Source organism: Gossypium hirsutum, chromosome D03 (assembly GCF_007990345.1).
Source record: "Gossypium hirsutum isolate 1008001.06 chromosome D03, Gossypium_hirsutum_v2.1, whole genome shotgun sequence".
In the NCBI taxonomy this organism is placed as follows: Eukaryota; Viridiplantae; Streptophyta; class Magnoliopsida; order Malvales; family Malvaceae; genus Gossypium; species Gossypium hirsutum.
The window spans coordinates 49,065,266-49,085,269 of record NC_053439.1 but is presented as its reverse complement, the minus strand read 5'-3'; the positions used below and the strand labels follow the sequence as shown (position 1 = coordinate 49,085,269).

The 20,004-nt window shown below is 28.7% G+C and overlaps 1 protein-coding gene across 1 annotated transcript; it reads right to left on the bottom strand.

Moving 5' to 3' along the window:
- Window positions 1–9,594: 9,594 nt before the first annotated feature.
- On the bottom strand, window positions 9,595–10,461 carry LOC107961949 (uncharacterized). The gene has a single exon (XM_016898138.2). It carries the CDS (start codon window positions 10,266–10,268, stop codon window positions 9,747–9,749), a length of 522 nt encoding a protein of 173 aa, XP_016753627.1. The 5' UTR covers window positions 10,269–10,461; the 3' UTR covers window positions 9,595–9,746.
- Window positions 10,462–20,004: the final 9,543 nt, after the last annotated feature.

The window sequence follows — 20,004 nt, the reverse complement described above, 5'->3', positions numbered from 1 at the left end:
AATCATGTCTATTTATAGGGATAAAATAATATAAGGAAGAATGCAACACCTCTAACCCGTCTCTGTCATTGGATTAAGGTTACTGAGCATTACCGAACAATTAGAATAACATTTAACATTATAGCATTAAATAAATGAATCTTATTAAAAACCAATCAATCATATGTATTTGGTCCCTAAATCAAGCTTTCGAGGCGTTAAAAATAGCTTAGAAGCAATTCAAGACTAATTTGAAACAAAATAAAATATTTAAGAAAAAGTTACAAAAATTAGAAAACAAGGGTCACATGGCCGTGTGAGCAGGCCGTGTAACAATCGAATAAGGGACACACAATCGTGTCCCAACCCATGTCTTCACTCGTGTAACTCACTGAGTAGGGTCACACGGTCATGTCGCAGGCCATGTAACTCTTTGACTTGCCATACGCAGCTGTGTCGCAGGCCGTGTGCTAGGCCATGTAACTCACTGACTTAAAACACTAGAAATTTACAAATGACACATGGTCGTGTCGCCAGGCCGTGTGTGTCACACGGTCATGTAACATCCTGTGTCCTAGGCCGTGTGATCCATAAATTGACACTAAATTCAAACCATTTCAAGGCCAAACCATACCTAACCAACCATTCTATTTGTGCACACATTCAAGAGACGTAAACATCATTTAAACACGCTTAAATGTACCATTTAAAAAAAATCATAATTCATCTAACCAATATGCCATTCAAAGAGATCACATATGTATATCAAAACATCATTAACCAACAAATCAATTTGACCATATTTCAAGCACAAAACCTGCTTATTTAACTACCACATGATATCACAAATGACCACTTCTAAGCCATCATAAACATGCCAAAAGAGTCTTATATACAAGCACTTAAGAATGACCAAAATGACTTAACTTGGACAAGCATTAAAAGTTCATCAAACCAAACATAAACTTCAAAAGCATAAACATACTAAATCAACCATGTACACATTCATGAACTACCATTACAAAAGATCCTATACACGCCACATGTAACCTTGGCCAAATTACTCAAAAACTACCGAAATGGTTGCTAGATAGTGTGATAGGTCTCCGATGAGCTTTCAACTGATCGAGCTTCTGATTATCTATAAAACAAAGGAAAGTAACTACGTAAGCAACTAACGCTTAGTAAGTTCGTATAAATTCAAACATAACTTACCATTTCATTAGCACAATTTATAGAATAAGCACAATTTATAGAATAAGCATAATATCATTACCAATACCAATAGCTTAGTAAAATCCTACTCAAGCACCATTAAACTCACAAGTTAGTAGGTTCATCCATCATACATTTGAGTTCAATTATAACATAAGTTGATTTCATAAGATACATTATTTACTCATAACCTTTTCATAAGATCATGAACCATTCCATTTCCTTTACTTACCTGTTGAACCATCTAAAATTACATTAGATACTCGGGAATGCTCACACATAATGTGTCTTTCCATATAACCGTAACCTTTTCTTTTCAATAGTACTCACACGAGCTGTGAAATGGGTCTGTTCACACGAGCTATGGGTCAGAATGTAAGCTACACGATACTACTCACACGAAGTATGGAGAATTTGTAAAAAATGTAGGACCTCAGCCATCGGTAGGACATTCAAGAACAACACCTAAAACATGAAGTCCCTAATGACATGTTATTAGTATCCTAAGAATTCTTAAGGCTCAAACAGGATTCATTACACGTTAACTATTTATACATCGATACATATAAAATTTCAAGTCTGTTTATATTAACGTAACATAGCAAACAATCAATTCAACTAACATTAATACAATCATAATTCATACGAACTTACCTTGATAACTATGGTCATAGAAGTAGAGTTGCAAACTAATTTGAAGCTTTAGCCTTTCCTCGATTTAAGTCTGATTGTGGTTTATCTTGACCTAAATAGATAATTTCATTCAATTAAGTACTTCAATTATTCAATCCCATCCATAATTTATATTTATGTAAAATTACAAAATTACCCCTAATATTTTAACTTTTTTACAATTTAGTCCTTAAGATCATAACTTAAAATTTAACCATTTTAACCTAAATCCATATTAACCCAAAGCTACAAGGGACCTTGGAACAAACCATTATTATCAATAATTCACAATAAAACCCATGGATTTACACTTTCAACAATTTAATCCTTATTTTAAAATTCATCAAAAATCACTTAACAAAACAAGTTTGTTTAACAACTAAGATTAATAATCTATCAAATAAATTCAAAATATACTCAAACTCAACCATGTAAAGTCCCTCAAACTTTAACAATTTTGCAAATTAACCCCCGAGTTAGCTAGATTAAGCTAAAACGAACTCAAAAACATAAAAATTATTAAAAATGAGGCTTGAATTCACTTACATCCAAGGTAGAAGCTTGATTGAATGATCAACCCTATTCTAATGGTGTTTTTCTCTTCAATTTTCGATGGTGAAGGAAATTAGAGAAGATAGTATCCATTTTGTTTTGTTTTAGTTTAAGATTATTTATTAAATTACCACTTTACCCTTAGTTATTAACTTATAAATTAACAAAATCCTACCCATAATTGTCCACTAACTTTAAGAATGGTATAATTACTATCTAGATCCTTTAGATTTCATTTCCATAGCCATGAAGCCCTTTAAACTAATAGATACTCACTTTTACATCTTTTATGATTTAGTCCTTTTCACATAATTAACCATTTAAACTTCAAAATTTCTTAACAAAATTTTAATACAACCTTAAAATAATATTGTAGACATTAATACAACCTTAAAATAATCTTGTAGACATTAAATAAATATTAAAATAATAACTCACTCGTCGAAATCGTGGTTTTGAAACCACTGTTTCTGACACAACTAAAAACAAGTTGTTACAAAGAAAATACAAAAGTGCCCTTAATTAAATAAATTAGAGTGTTTTTTTTTACGTTTTTTTGGCTATTTTTGTGTCAAACTGCCAGGCCGTTTTTGGACATGTTCTTGACGTTTTGAGGCTTCATATATGAAATAACTTTAGATAGATCTTTCAATTCTTTTCGAGTTGGCATAGTATGGGCCCAAAACAGACATTTGTAGCTCAAGTTATGACTAAAATACTAAAATTGCACTATAATTAAAGTTCAAATCGCAAAAACTTGCTAAAAATAAACTTTAAGCTCATTTTTCTCCAATTATTCACTAAATCAATAATAAAATATAAATATAAATAATATATTTAAGAGCATAAAAAGCATAATTAAATGGAGATGATCCCTTCCCCATTTCAACATTTAGATGGGTAAGTTGCTTCTTTTGGGGACATGGGTGCTTGGAACCATTTTGTCTTGGTTGATGTCTTCTTTATACCGTCAGAGGAAATGAATCTCTTTTATTTTGAAAAAAATTAATTTTAGTATCTTTAGAATAATACTATTTTTACAAATATATAAAATTACTTGATACAAAATTGGAGTTGACCATTAGATTCGACGGAAAAGAACATTACGAGGATTTGATTTCTCTCTCTTGTATTTTCCTTTTTCTCACACAGATGCTAAGGTTGGAGCCTATTATTTCTATTTGTTTATGTCTGTTAGGTAGAGGGAGAATCAATTTATATATAATCAACTTTTAATCTGTTACATCCATCAAGTAATTGAATAAACAAATACGAATTAATATCTTATTAAAGTAAATAACTTAATTATCTTAAATTGAGCCACTTGATTTGCTAAAATCTTAATCTTCAATTTTAATACTTCAACTCAAGTTTAATTTAATTTTTACACAAAATTTTAATTTTTTTTAAAGATCACTTGTGCTAGAATCTAAGTATCTAACATATTATAAATTTTGGATTATTTCACTTCTAGCTCTTTCCTCGTTTTTTAAGTTTTATGTTTAGGCATTTTTTTTTAATCTTTTCTGTTACGTAAATATTATTAAAGTGTTATATTATCTATTTATATTGCTTTTTAAAATATTATTTAAAAATAAATTTGAGTGCATTATAAAAAGCATTATTATAGCTTTTCAAGATGTTGTTATCAATCTTTGTTACCTAATTCAAGTGCTTGAAGAGTATATCTATCGAAACTAATTCGATTACCTCAATAAGAGATCCCCTTCAGTCGTCCTCTATGTTGTTTACAAAATCGGGTTCTTTTAAGGTTATAGTTTATGGTTGTTTATAAATTTCATCTCTACTACAAAATTGGACAAGCGAGTTTCTTCTCATCCAACTCCTCACAAAAAAATACTAAAAAATTATTTTATTCTTAATATTAAGATATACAGGTAGTTAATGAATAATTGAAACTTGCGATTCTTTGCTTTGAGATTTTATTTGATCTGTTAGAAATTTGTATATATTGTTTGGATACATATATATATATAAAATGAATTAAACACGTATTCTATTTCTAGATAATGTCTTATCTTAGTTTTGTTATAATGTTATAACGAATCTTTATTTTGTTTTTTTTATCATATTCATATTAGATTCAGATCGAAAAAAAATTGAATAATCAAATAAAATGAAACTCAAATTTTCACAGGTAGAGATGTTCATGGGTTGGGTCGGATAAAAAAAGTTGAAACTCGGGCCCAGCCCGTATTAAATTTTTATATTATTATATATATTTAAAAATATATAATACATCAAAAATATTAAAAACATTAAATTAAATGTTTCCTAACAAATTGAAAATAAATTAAAAAAAGTATATAGAACATAACAATCAAATGCCTCTAAAATAGTAACAAAATTAACAATAAAACAAAAGTTATACAATATCCAAACAATAACAACAAAATAGTAGCAACATAATAGTGAAATGGTAGCAAAATAGTGAAAAAAAAACAAAAAATAGAAAAAAAGAAAAAAAAACAGCAAGAATAGTAAAGAAAAAACAACAAATTTTTTTGTATATTCGAGCCGGGCTCAAGCAAAAAAAGCTTTACTACGGGCCTTATTTTTTGCCCAAATCTATTTTTCGAGCCTATATTTTTACCCAAACTCTCTCACTTTTCGAGCCGTGCCATGTGGCCTGGCCATAGACAGGTCTATTCGCAGGCGAATATTTTCTCTTTTTCTAGTTGAATATTTAAATTTATTTTGATGAAATAAATAAACTATTGATCAAATTAAATTGAAATTAAAAAAATGATAATTATATTTCATTGTTAAGATTTTCTAAAGTAAATAGTGAAAATATTTGTTATAATGTTAAGGGAGTTTTTAGACTTCACAAGTAGGGTTAAAGGGTTGATAAGTGCCATACAGAAATATAATAAAATAATTAAAAAATAGATATTTTAAAAAAAGACACATGTCAATTTTTTAAACTTGTTTGTGAAATAAAAAAAATAAAAAAAAAAATAGACTGCCAGTGTATCAAATTCTCACCCAAGTAAATAGTAAATTTTTATCTAATCTTTTTGTATTTTTCATATTCATTTTTTATCCATATTTGGGGTTCGTGGCTATATTAAAAAATATTATTATATTTGTATTATATTGTAATTTATATATTTGGCTTTTTTTTAAATATCAATAATGCTAAATATAAGACAATATTCTTAAACTAGCCTTTTGAGGAAACTAAGAGCCACTTCCTCTTTAGATCATATGTATACATATGATGTGTGTATGTATAAATTATGTTTATTTTAAGTTGCCAAACATTATGCTGCAAGAAAAGCCATCCAAGTTTATCCAAATTTTAAGTGACACTTTTTTGATAATGTTCTCATTTTTAATATCATTATTATTGATTCATTCTTTTTATCTAATTTGCTAGTTGTTCACTTTCTAAAATATGTTTCTTAATTTTTTTTTTATTTCAAGATTCCTGTTTATTTAAAAAATCAAAATAAAATTTTTATAACTAGATTTGCTCCACCCAAAATGATCTTATAATTCTATATATTTTAAAAATAAAGTGGATTCCAACATAAATATTAATATCATAAATTTAAATATTATCATATATTTTATTTTTTTAATATTTAATTTTTTATTAAACCTAAATAATGTGTCACCCTTTAAATCTAACTGATAAAATTTAAATTTTTTAATAACAATGTATGGAATATTTTCTATATATATTTAATAAATATTTGGTAAAAGTATAATGAAAATCCTTGTACTAGGAGTCAGATTGTATTTTGTCTCATTTACTCAAAAAATAGGCAATTTAGTTCATGTATGGTAGGTCAAAGAGCAAAATGGTTATTCTGTTAAAATTTTCATTCACTTTTACTGTTAAAATTTGGTCTTTGTACATTAACATGAGATACACATGGCACATCATATGTCACTATCTCTATATGAAGTACAAGAACTAATTTACACATGTTTTTAGTAGAGGAGACAAAATACAATCTAACTTCTAATACAGGGGCTTCTATAATACTTTTACCTAAATATTAACTATTATTCTTACCCTACTTAACAACACTAGTTTGGATAAATGTTACCCTTGTCTTTTAGTAACAAAAATATTTGGATATGGTGAGATTTAAAAATATCATTTAGTTAAGTTTTAAAATATGATACATATTTCAAAGGTGAAACTAATATTTTTGTGTTAGGTGTAGAAATAAAATTATAACATTTTTTCCGACCAAAACGAAATTTAATCAAAGGGTCAAAATTTTACTTGCACTTATTACTTCATCTTGATACATATTTTTATGATATATTAAAAAACTAATGAATATGTTAAATTTTTAATCACATTAAAAACTTTAAATAAAATTATTTCTTAATACTCATATAAACATTAACAAACTCAAAAAAGTATTTGATTAAATTGATTGGTTAATGATCTTTCACCCTGGGAATATGATTCAATTTTTTGGTCACATTCTGCTATTAGTCTTGATAAAGTTGTGATTTTGGTTTCTATATTCTAATCTGGTCCATTTTAATCTCTATATTTTTAAAATTTTAAACTTTTAATCATGATTCAAACGGTAACATTTAAATTTATTAGGTCAAATTTTGCTATTAGTCTATTTTCTTCAAAGTTATCAATTTTAGTTACTATACTTTTTAAACTTTAAAATCCCAGTCATTACTCAAACCATAACCATTAAATCCATAAACTAAAACAATGTGTCATTTTGTGGGTATCACGTGAAAACATAATAATATATTTTCCACTTAAAAATTTGAAAGTAACAAATCTAACCACTATTTTTGGGTGACAGCTAAAATTTTAAAATTCGAAAAATACAGATACTACAAATGATAATATATAAACTAAATCGGTAACTTTTACATAATACAAACATTAAAAACAGAATTAGATCATTTTTTTTCTTAGTACTCCAGGTGTTTTCCATCATGATTTAAAAAAGATAAATAAGTAAATAAATAAATAAAAACCAAAGCTAGTCCAAGACACCATCCACAAACTTTACCCACATGTCATCATTAAAGCACAAAAAAGACTGTCACAATTGGTGACAAAATTACCAGTGACAAAGGCAACAAAAGGAAAAAACAGTTTCATATTCCCATGTCGCCATTAAAGGGAAATAAAATACTCGACGAAAACGATGGGCTAAGCGTAACCAAAACGCCATTAGTTAATTTATACCAGATCAAAATGGTCAACTGACCGTCACTATTTTTGTTCCCGCAAAAAGTTTAATCCAACGGTCCCTAGTTTCCCCAATTGGCCAAGAAAGACGTCGCTAAATGTTTAACTTTTCTCGACAAAGACTTGCATTACCTTTTTCTTTCATTTTTTTTTCTCTTTTATTTTTTAATTTAAAAGAATTATTGGGTTTTTAGTGGCTTGGAATGTCTCTCCCATGGCAAAGTAAAAAAGTTCACGTGATGTCAAAATTTGTCCGAACAATTTTCGTCGATAAAAAAAAACAAAAAGCAAGTAATTTTAAATGGAACCAATTATGTTTACCCTATTAATTAATAGGGTTGTCTCCTCTCAATTTGTCTTTGTATGTTCCCGTCCCCTTTTCCACCTTTTTGAGTTTCCATTTTTGAATCATTCATTGCTAGTTAGCAAATAATTTCATATCTATTTTACGGTTCATATAAATTAATTTTTTTAGAGTTTAGGGTTATTTTGTTTAAATATTTGAATCTAAATTTTTTCTTTAAAAGTATAATATATCTTATCATTATACCTAATACTTATTAGTAATTAAACAAGTTGGTTCGAACTGGTGTCATAAGTTAAATGGACACTAACTCGATTGGAAAATGACTAAACGATCCATTCTTTTTATTATAAAAATATAAATTGAATATGATGAATATAAGTAAGTAGGGTCATGCAAAGACGACTTGAAATGAGTGCTCTTATGTCATATTAACAAGACAATTCAATTACAATAATTTGCATGCATTACATAACCTCCAAAGACTAGCCTACTTAGACTCATCTATAGAACCTAAGGACCAATGCAGTTTAGGCAAAGTTATAAGAATAATTGATGAAATCGTTTCTTAAATTGATGGAAATAATTTATTTTTTAAATGCCAAAGTCTTTTAAATTGATGAAAACAAGTTTTTATAAGAATTTTAATTTATAATTTCTAAATTTATATTATAAAACTATTTTGTATATTAATAAAAAAATTAAGCGTTGAATATAATTATTTTGTTTGATAATACTTGAAAATTCGTTATTTTATAAATTTTAATTTTGAATAGTTTCGGATAAATATTAAAGATAAATTTTAAAATAATTTAATTTTAATAAAATAAGAGTATAATTTATCTCAAAAATAAGAAAATTCTTTGTGGACTGTAAAATTAGTTGAGGGTGTAACAATTATATTATATGGTATAATAAAAAATAAAAAAATAAAAAAAATATAATCAAATATAACACTTTGCACGCTCTCAATTTACCCGTGAAATTTAAAAAACTCCATAAATGATAGATCAAATAATCACTCTTAAAAAGAATTAAATGTAAAAAAACATTCATTTTTAATGATTTCTCAAACATACCATAATTATGAATAAATAAAAATTAAATTTTGCATTACATTACTTTTTCTTTTTCAAAATTATTATTTAACAAATATAAATAATACTATGAATTATACTATTATATTTTGCTTGTGAAGATTAAAAATACCATAATTATATTGTGAATTATTATCTCTTGGACTTTTACATAAAAAATTGAATTTTTGAAGTTAAAAAGTAAATAAATATAAATATTACATTTAAAAAATACATAATTTTTAATGATCAAATATATAGAATTTTTACTCTAAAAATATATATCATTCTCGACTTATTAAATAAATATAGAATTTTTACTCTAAAAATAAATATAAATATTACAATTAATGAATGAAGTTGAAACTAGTTAAAGGGTAGATTGGACAATCTAAATTTCAACAACAATAATTTTCAACTATCATTCGATGTTGCCTAGCGGTTGTATTTGTAGCCTCTTATTTTTCTTCACCCAACCTCACCAATAATTTAATTCCGACGGCCCAATTTTCCTTTCTTACCCAAAATACCCTCAAAGCCTTCCAACCACATTTTTTTTCGAATTCTAAAATTAAAACTGAAAAAAAATCGAAAATTTCTCTGGAAAATTTCATAAAAATCTCCAAGTTAGATTACACGATTGGAAATTTGGAAATGATCCTCTTGATCATATCGCAGTGGCAAAAAAAAAACTTATATGGGAAAAGAAATAAATTTCTCACTCTTTATATTATATTTAATCTTGGAACCCTGTTTTTTCAAAAATTGCGTTTCTGACCCTCCTCAGATCTCTTCCTTTCAAAGTCCTCCCTACCCCTTCATGAACCGAGAACGACGCGATCCTCGTCCTCGCCATTTGCTTCGCCAAAAACTCGTGAGGCGGAATCCTGACACCTCCTTCCGACCAATCATCGGCTTCCACGTCATTATCGTCGCTCTCCGATCTCCTCCTATTATCTCGGTACTCTTCCCTCAAGATCTTCGACCAGTCCGGTATGTTGACCGGCAGGGAGGCCGGCGCCCCTCCGACGACGGAATTCCCTCCGCCGCCGCGCTTGTTGGACTGCTTCTTCGCCACTCGACTGGTGGACCTGAACTCAGGCGAGTCAGAGCGAGTCGAGACACCGTTGTTGTAGATATCTGACTCGTCTAACTCAAATGCCGACGCCGAGTCGTGACTCAACGGCGATTGCAGTTGTTGATCGCTGGACAGAAAGCGGTAGTTCGGTCTCGAGTAATAGCCTCTGCTGCTCGCCATCAAAAATCCAAAAAGAAAAAGGAAATCTCCCAAACTCCCTCTTCTCTTGTTAGTATTCCCTCTGTTTAATTTTCTAGCGGGGGTTTTTTTTTTTTTTGAAAATAATTATTTGGTTTTGAGTTTCCTCTTTGGTTTTCTGATCATTTCGATCTGCTTTTATAAAGGTTGGCTTCCATAATGGATAAGGGTGGCTCGCTCAATTTAAAATTAAAAATAAATAAATAAATACAGCTCATAAAATTACAGAAACACCCCGTCAATTTCAGGGAAGGTCATCAATTTATATAAATTCACAAAATTACCTTGAAATCTGAATCCATTTTTTATTTTTATTATATTTGAGTGTTTTTTATTATTCGAAATTAATTAATTTGTTTGTCGAAAATTCAAATTTAATAATAAAAAATACAATCATCAATTTTTAATAATTTATAAAACTCAAGATGTAACTTAAAAAATCAAGCAAAATACGGTTGCGGAGGTTGTGATCTAGTGTTTCAACTTTCACGACTTCAAAAATATCCTTCCGATTGGACCGTTGAAAGTGGATAAACTTTGCGTGATTCGTTCAAGTATTTGACTTTTTTCTCGCTGAGTTGTTTTTATCCAAATTTACTCTACAACTAGGCTATTTCCCTAACACCCGGAGTTTTTAACTTGACCCGAATGATAACGACACGTGGATATACGACAACCACAGATGGATGCCACGTGGAAGGTTAGCAAGCGAGGGTGAGGGGCAAAGTTGGGAAAACGAATTTTGTCTCTTACTTGGTTTTGTCGTGACGTGAAAAATTGTTTTAGAGTGTGGGCGTTCTGGTTCGAGGAAGGAGGACAAGGGAGTGGTCCCCTTTCCTAAATGAAAGAGGATTTCGACACGTGTAAAATTGGCCCCACCATTAACACGTGGCTTACAGCCATTTAGTGAAAGGTAACGAGCGGGATCGCACGTGAAGTGGGGCCCAATCCTCTCCCGCTTGGATCTAGCGCGCCTTGGCTTGCCAGCTGGCTTGATCTTTTGACATATCCTCGACGTATCGCTAGACGAGAAATTTTTTGGGGGGGGGGGTGTTGAACTGAAACTCTAATTCACGTTTTGCTTGTGAAATTCAATTTCTTAATTAATTAATTAAGTAATTCACACCTTTTTAGATTTTAGACACATTTAAAATTATACTAGATTATCTCACACTTCGTGGATAAAATGAAAAAAAATATGAAATGAAAATACATTTATTTATTTTTTATGAATTACAAGAGGAGAGTAAAACTTAAACAGTAACGTGATTAGCACGACTTGAATCCAGACTATATCTAAAATAATAAATACTCTAATCATCAAGTTAACACATAATGTTCAAAATATATTTATCTATAAATTTATAAGAGTAAACATTTCCCTAGGATATTGATTAATGCCATGAAGGATTGAGGTTTAAATTTTAATATTATATTTTTTAAATAGTTTTTTAATAAGCTTATAAATAATATTAAAAGATTTTAATGCTTTATTATTATCTTTAAAAAAATTAAACTTTTTTCAAGGGAGATAATATTTGATTAATTTGTGACTCTAACTCAATTAATCCATTTATATATATTAGATTATCGAATACTCTTGATATGAGTTCAAATTTTATGTAATAAATATATTTAGGTTTAATGACAAATTTAGTCACTAACATTTATATTTTTTTCAAAATGACCCTAATTGTATTTTTGAGTTTTTTTTTTGCCGTCAACTTTTGTTTTTTTTTTAAAAACTAGTTTTTCTAGTAGATTTAATGAAAGTATCGTTAAAAAAGTTAATGGGGGAATGTAGAATTTCATATGTGAAATATTTTTCATGAGATGTAATTTATTACTTAAATAACCCTATAAGATAATTACATGTGAAAAATAATAAAATAAATAAATAATACATGAAATTAAAAAAATAACTCTTAATTTAAAGAAAATAAACGTAATTATCTAAAAAATTAACTCAGTAAATAAACGTATGAAAAATTGAAAAATTTTGAAAAAAAAAGAAAGAAAAATTGAAACATTGAATTTATCCACTATATCTATTAAAAAAACAGTTTGAAAAAAACTCAAAGGTTGATGGCAAAAAAAAGCTCAAAAATACAATCGAGTCATTTTGACAAAACATGTAAATGTTAGTGACCAAATTTATCATTAAGTCATATATTTATTAAAAGTTTATATAAAAATCAAATCAAGTTTTGATTGAAAATGGTAAAATTAAAAGTTATAAATTCATTGTCTTCTAAGTTCAGATCTCATTATGCATAAATTTTTATAGATTGTATATAAAATGTCTTAAAATAACAAAAATACCCTCATAATAATGTAACTTACTTTATATATATATAATTTCAATCATTTTTATGTTGGTGTGAGTTCCAACTCAGTTAGAAACTTAATATATAATATAAATAACAAATCGTAAGATTGAAGTTTTGAAAATTTTAAGATTTTAGGTTTAAGTTTTACTCAATTTAAATTGTGCATAGACTTTTTTTAGATTTTATTTTAGTTAACTATCACCATATGAGCTAATGGCCATATTTATTCTAATTTGAATTATTAACCTTATTGTCAAGGATGAATCTAATGAGGTAAGTAGTGGCATTGAGCCCCCAAAATAATAAAACTACATTTAGATTCTTTTAGAAATTATAAAATTATGAATTAGTACAACGATGAAATTATATTTTAATTTTTAAAAAAAAATTATAATTCAATTTTAATACTTAGAAAGAATTTCTAATCTTGTTACTGCTTATCATGCTTTATAATGGATTGGACTTCAGTTATAATCATTTAAATTTATTATCAATAATTGCAATTATGTTTGTCATGTTTATATTGAGTAAATTGGTCCTCAAAAAATAGAAGCAATTTAATTCATGTCAATTTCGAAAGTGAGCAACTAAGAATAATAAAGCATGACAATTAACGTTTTCCATTAATTGTATATAATTTTGATTGTTATAATAATCGGTTATGCCCTCAATGTTTATATATAATGTCAAGGGTTAGTGATAACTCAAGGATATAGAGTTATTACGTTTAATTTTATATTTCATTCAAGTTAAGAGTGGTTGAGAGTGTTTTAGTAGTTATTTTAATTATGTTTATGTTAAGTAGTTAATTTTTGAAGCTTTTATTTTAATAATGTTTTTCTGTCAATTTAGATACTGAAAATGTGAATTTTTATCCTTGAAGGTGGCTAGTAGAACATTGAAAATGTGAAGAAAATAATACGCTGAATTTCACCAACTGAAGCCCCAATACTACGACATGTCATAGCATCGAACCTGACAGGAACAAATTGGAAACTTCATACTTAAAGAGCATCACATAAGCTTTTGGGCTTAACTCTTCTTTTAATCAAGTGCTGATAATAATTAAGAACCAGAAAGAATAGGCTAGGCAAAACTGTAAAGGCCCAAACACTTCCAAGAAGACAAAAATAAAATAGGAAAGGAGGTTGACCTAGTCTATCTTCTTTGGGGAGGATATAAATATCATATTTTTCAGAAAATAGGAGGGCAGCTGTCAGGGTTGAATAAACAGAACAGAAAATTTAAGAGCAAGAGCGTCGAAAAAGAAGTAGAGAAGAGGAGGAAGAACGAGACAGAACGAATTGCGAAGAACCGCTGACATTCGACTCACATCTCTTTGTCTTTCTATTTACATGTTATTTCGTTTTTGTTCTGTTGTTTGAAACCATGGCTAAAATTTGTTTGAGTGTTTTTAGTTTGATGATTATGAGCTGAAAGCTTATTAGTTAGAATGATTATGGAACCCTAATATGGGATTATTGATACTTTGTTAAGGATGCTTGATGCAATTTGAGGTTTATTCATTCAAGTGATTTTCATGTTTAATGCTTGCTATTGTTTGATCAACATTAGTGGGTAATCGAGCTAATTGCTAAATCTGAAAAGGTTGTGATTAATGGACATAAAACTTGAATGTTGCATGTTTAATTTATTTGATGTTAAATTTGTAATGGTATAGACATATATTGTTACCGTGCATAATTTTGTAGGAACAGTGATTGCAATTGTAATCTTGATATTAACTTGGCATATTCATATGTTAAATTGATTAAAAAATTGAACGTAGTGACTTCGAGAGAAGCCTATAACTTGTTGATTCTGGATTAATAAATCATCGTGTTGTCACAGCATTGCTACAACATTGTTACCAATAGTTGAATATTAGGGGGAAATAATTATTCTAGCCCTTCATCTCATTGCTATTAATTTGTGTTACTATTTTGAAATTGCTTCGTATAACTCCTTGCATCCACTCAAATTTCTATTTATTTTCCAAGTTGTTGTTGTTAATTTTTCAATCTATGTTTTAAAACTAGTCCTTGTGGAGACAATAACTCTAATATCTTTACTATATTTGTAACAACCTAATTTTTAGTGGTGTCAAAAACAGTGGTTTGAGACCACCAAATCCGACGAGTACGCTCGTAAATTTTAATATTTAGTATTTACGAGTCAAATATGGGTTTTAGAAAGATTTTTGAATTAGTAATTTGTGTTTTATAAGGATTTATTAGGTCAAGTGGTTTAGAAACTCGATTCTATAAACCGAGCCATAAATATTTTTATAAATATTTATGGAGTGTAATTAAGGTAGTTTTAAAATTTCGTTAGAAAATTTTAACGTTTTGATAGTTAATTATTTAAAAAGGGACTAAATTGAAAAAGTACAAAACTTGCTAATTAAAAGAAACAGTGGTTAAATGGCTTAAATGGTAAATAAGGATGACTTAAAGAGTAAATAAGCCAAAATGAAATGGCTGAGGCGGCATAAGTAGTGAAAATAATAATAATAAAAATTAGCCATTTAATGGAAAAATAGTAAATAAAGCAAAATCAAAACTACAAATTGAATTTTTAAAGGTTACTAAACAATTTCTTCTTCAATTGAGTTTAATTATTGCCATTTTCTTGTAATTTTTATGTTTTTGAGACTTTTACAATTAGGTCCAACTAAGTCTTGCTTTAGTTTTTCATTTTATTGAAAATTTTCAAAGTTACCATTGATGAATATAGGATGTTTTAGATGAATAAACATGGGTTTAGAGCTTTAATTATGTTATATGATGATTGTATAAATGTTAATTTTAGGACTAAATTGTGAAAAGTTAAAGTATTAGGGTTAGGTATTAAATTTCTATTTTATCAAGGGATGTATGATAGCCTAGAATATTTAAATAAATTATTACTTGAGAAAAACTAGTTCATTTGATAGATTAACTAGTTAAGGGATTAAATTGAAAAAAGTTATAAACTTTTGGGGTAATTATGTAAATTTGAAAATTTTAAGGGTATTAATTATGGAATGAAATGAAACTGAAATATATGCTAATGTATGAGTAATTTTACATTTTAAATCAAGAACCCGTAGATACTCGTGAAAAAGAAAAATTAGCAGAATAGTCTTTAAACTTCTGCAAATATTACTATTCAATCCAGGTAAGTTCGTATGTTGAAAATTTAATATATAAATATATATATTGAATTCATTAATGGTATTATGTATTTATTCATATCTATTGTTGAAAGTGAAATTTTGTTAAAGTTATGAATTTAAATCCAATGCTCGAAACAATTGGAACGCGAGATTTGAGTACATTCGACACTCGGTGAATTGAGGAAATTGGAGGAAAATGTGGAAAATTACCCAAGTAAATCGAGGTTCAGCATTTGTTGCGAACTTTCGTGTTTACTTTCCGTTTAGCTCTCACGAGCTTTTGTTTAACTCATATGAGTTTCCATTCAGCTCTTTTGAGCTTCTGTTTAACCCTTATGGGTTTCTGTTCAGCTCTTATGAGCTTCTGTTCAACCCTTATGAGTTTCTGTTTAGTTCCAATGAGCTTCTGTTCAGCCTTCGGGCTTCTGAAAACGATGTACTCTTATCCATAAATCGTCCACCGATTTGGGAAGACTTGGTAAGTGACTATGTAATTGAAATTGAAAAACATATTGTTTGTTATTGGTATTGATATGAAATAAGTGTATTCATTGATTGAAGTTGTGATTGGTAGGGAGTTTACATTGAATGAATTTATTTAATCGATGTGTTATTTTAGGTTCGGTAAGATTTATGTTTAACCCGTCAAACTTACTAAGCTTCATTAAGTTTACTCGAGTTATTTAATGTCTTTGTAGATTTTTAAGAGGTTGGAAGATCGGATCAGCACATCAAGTTACACTATCCAGCTTATTCCGGTAGTTTTTGAAACGTTCAATATGGTTTATATGACATGTATAGGGTTTGTGTGGATTTAATTAAAGTTTGTCTTGTATAAATATTAATAATTATAATTTTCTTTTATTTATATATTGGGTTGAAAATGAGACACTTTAGTGATGTTGATGTGAATGATATCGGTTTGTTGCATTCAATTTGTGGTTAACTTTAATAGACTAGTTAGAGAGATGGAATAGGTAAGTATAGGTATTTTGGTATATATAAATGATGCTATGTTATGTTTAAAACATAATTTTGACTTGTTTGATTGTTTGTTGGGATATATTGATGTGTTAAAATGTTGTGTTTAGGTTGATATCAAAATAGGTGAGAAATGTGGCCTTCAAATGACTTATTATCGTCTACACGGGCATGTGTCCCCTGCACATAGGAAAAAAATTGGAATTTTGTGAAAAATTCTCTGAGTTTCCGGTTTAACCCCGACTTGTTTCTAATGTGTACTTTTGGGCCTCGAGAGCTCATACCAGGGACAATATGAGTGATTTATGATTATATTCTGGTATGTATGTTAAATGATATGAAATGTTCGTATTTGATATGGAAAGTTCGATAATGCTCCGTAACCCTGTTTCGACGACGGACAAGGGTTAGGGGTGTTTCAATATTACTTGCTAGCAACTGTGTACACTTGCACATCATAAGAAAATTTGCGACAATTAGTAATTGGTATGCTAATATTGTGCTTTTTTAATTCCACAAATAGAGTTAAAAAATTGTCACGTGTCTCATTTCTTTTATCTATTTATTTTTGAAATGTTTTACTATATCGTATATGATATTTGTCATTATCTTAACGCTGCTTGTGAAGTTTAAAAACTCCACTGGTAGTGTACTAAATAATTTCTCTAATGCTAATTTGATTTTGGTTCTAAAAAATTATCTAGAAAAAATGTATAAAGTTTCAAAAAATCTAAAAAATTTAAAAAGAATATATAAAAAAAAACTTTAGCTTCAAATTATAAACAAAAAAAATATAGACTTTGAGCGCTAAATTTGTTATTATACCAATCAAAATTATGTAAATTTGATGAAAAATATTAATGTTGTGATTAATTGTCCTTCGATGTTCATGTTCAAAATTGATAGGGATTAAATTGCTTTAATTTTTTTGAGAGGGAACAATTTACTCAATATCGAAATTGAGAGTAATCGAAAAGGTCTTTTTACCATATTTTATTATTCTCATTTATGTTTTTTTAGCTACAATGTTTGTTTGGGGTGATATCGGTTCAAATTTATCGAGTTTTTTGAAGTTTTTAAACTACCCATTATAATCTGGTTTGACTCGGGCCTCAGTTTTTTCATATTAATTTCTTGTTTTGAAAATTTAGATTTATTTTGATAAAATGAGTTTTCTTTTATAGCTTTTGAATATTATTGATGAAGTTTAGCCATTTTCATAAATATTTTTAAAAAACAATAACTGTTTAAGTAAATAAAAAATTAATATCATTTATATAATTTTTTTGAAAATATTTTTATATAGAACTTTTTCCTATTTTAAGTAAAAAATATTTATGTTTACATCAGAAAAATAAAATCAACTGTAAATTAAATAAAAATAGACTTCGATTCGGTTTGAGCAACCGTGATTTTTTTAACTTGCATCCCATAAATTGTCCAAACACCTTAGTTTAAATCGGTTTTTTATTTTTCTTGCTCAGCCCTACTATTAATCTACCTAATCACATTCCAACCTAACTCGTTAGATTCCAACCTAACCTAACCCTTTTGGACTATTTTAACTTTTGGTTTAGGATAGTTTTTTTAATAAAAAAGTTCAAATTCAATTGAGGTCGAGGTTGGGTTTAGATGAAATCCTAAACATTTCGCATCGAAAATTTTATGAAAATACACTTTTTATTTTATAATTAATTTTGTACATTTTAATTAGAATTTTAAAAACTTTAACAAACTCTTTTATCAAAATACACTACTAATGTACCAAATATTAACCCTTAACTATGGGTAATTATTTGATACATTGTCAAGGGAATGTTTAAGACTCCACAAATAGGTTGAGGGTGTGATAAGTGACATTTATTTATGGGTTAGTATTTTGTCCACTGTCAATGGAGTTTTTTAACTCCACACGCAAGGTTTAGTACATGACACGTGTCTATTTTAATTTATTTTAATATTTTGGGTGCATTGCCAGTGGAGAAATATTGTCATGTGTCCTGAGGGAATATTAAAAATTAAAAATAAATTAAAACAGACACATGTCATGTCCTAAACACTGACAGTGTATTTTTTTATTACACAAGCATCATTAAAAAATTGTTGTGTCTTTTTTAAAAATAATTATCTTTTTAATATTTTATTATACTTTTATAGGACACTTGTCAACTCCTGACCTTACTTGTGGAGTTTAAAAATTTTACTAATAATGTACCAAATATTTTCTCATATTTTAATTGGATATATATATTAAAATTTTAATAATATGTATTATATTTAATATTTTAAAAAGCAATATAATTGTTGAGGTTCTCTCTTGTCCTCCATTTCTTAGGAGCATCATTCTCATATTTATAAGGCACGGTTCCTTGATGTGACGTATTAAGGGACCGCTAGGTGCCATGTGCAAGACATTTTCACCCCTTTAGGCTGGACATGTACCCTAAAACATGTTTCCTCCCGCAAGGAGATGAGATTATCACACCTCGCTGGTGCTAGTGACAGACAATTTATGACCTCGTGAGGCAGTGAGGCGAGGTGACAAGATGGTGGTGGTGAAATGATCATTTGTGAGGTGGACTTTTAAGGAGGTGTAAGACGAGTTGGGCGAAGTGATCCTGTGAAGTGATGAGGCATGACACTTCGCAAGCTGGTGAGGCATTTCGCTAGGCCCTGACTGCTCGTGGAATGGATTAAGCGATCCCGTGAAGTGGTGAGGCATTTCGCGATGCCTTGGCTGTTCGTGAAACGAGTCGCCCATCAAAGTGGTCCCGTGAAATAGTGAGGCATGTCACTTCGCAAGGTGGTGGGGTATTTTGTGAGGCCTTGACTACCCGCGAAATGGATCAGACTTTTTATTTCATGTGGCCGGGTCAGATTTTGGGTTTATAAAGTATTCTATAACAATAATATAAATATAATGTAATATTTCAAGATGTATTGATTTGGACTGAAAGAATATTTTTAACATAAAATTCAAAAACCATGGAATAAAATCGAATTGGAAGCAAGATGGAGACGGGAAGAAACCGTTCAAGTCCAACCTATCCCGTGGGTATAAGAATTCTTTTGGTACTCGATGAAATTGTGTTGAAAGTTGGTTCCGATGTAGTGGAAAGTCACTCACGTGGTGGCCATAAATTATATTCGCATTTCAATTATCAATAACGTTTAGGTTCTCCCTTGAACCATGACATGATACAAGTCACTCACCATCATAATCAAATATCATCCAAAGATGCTTCAACAT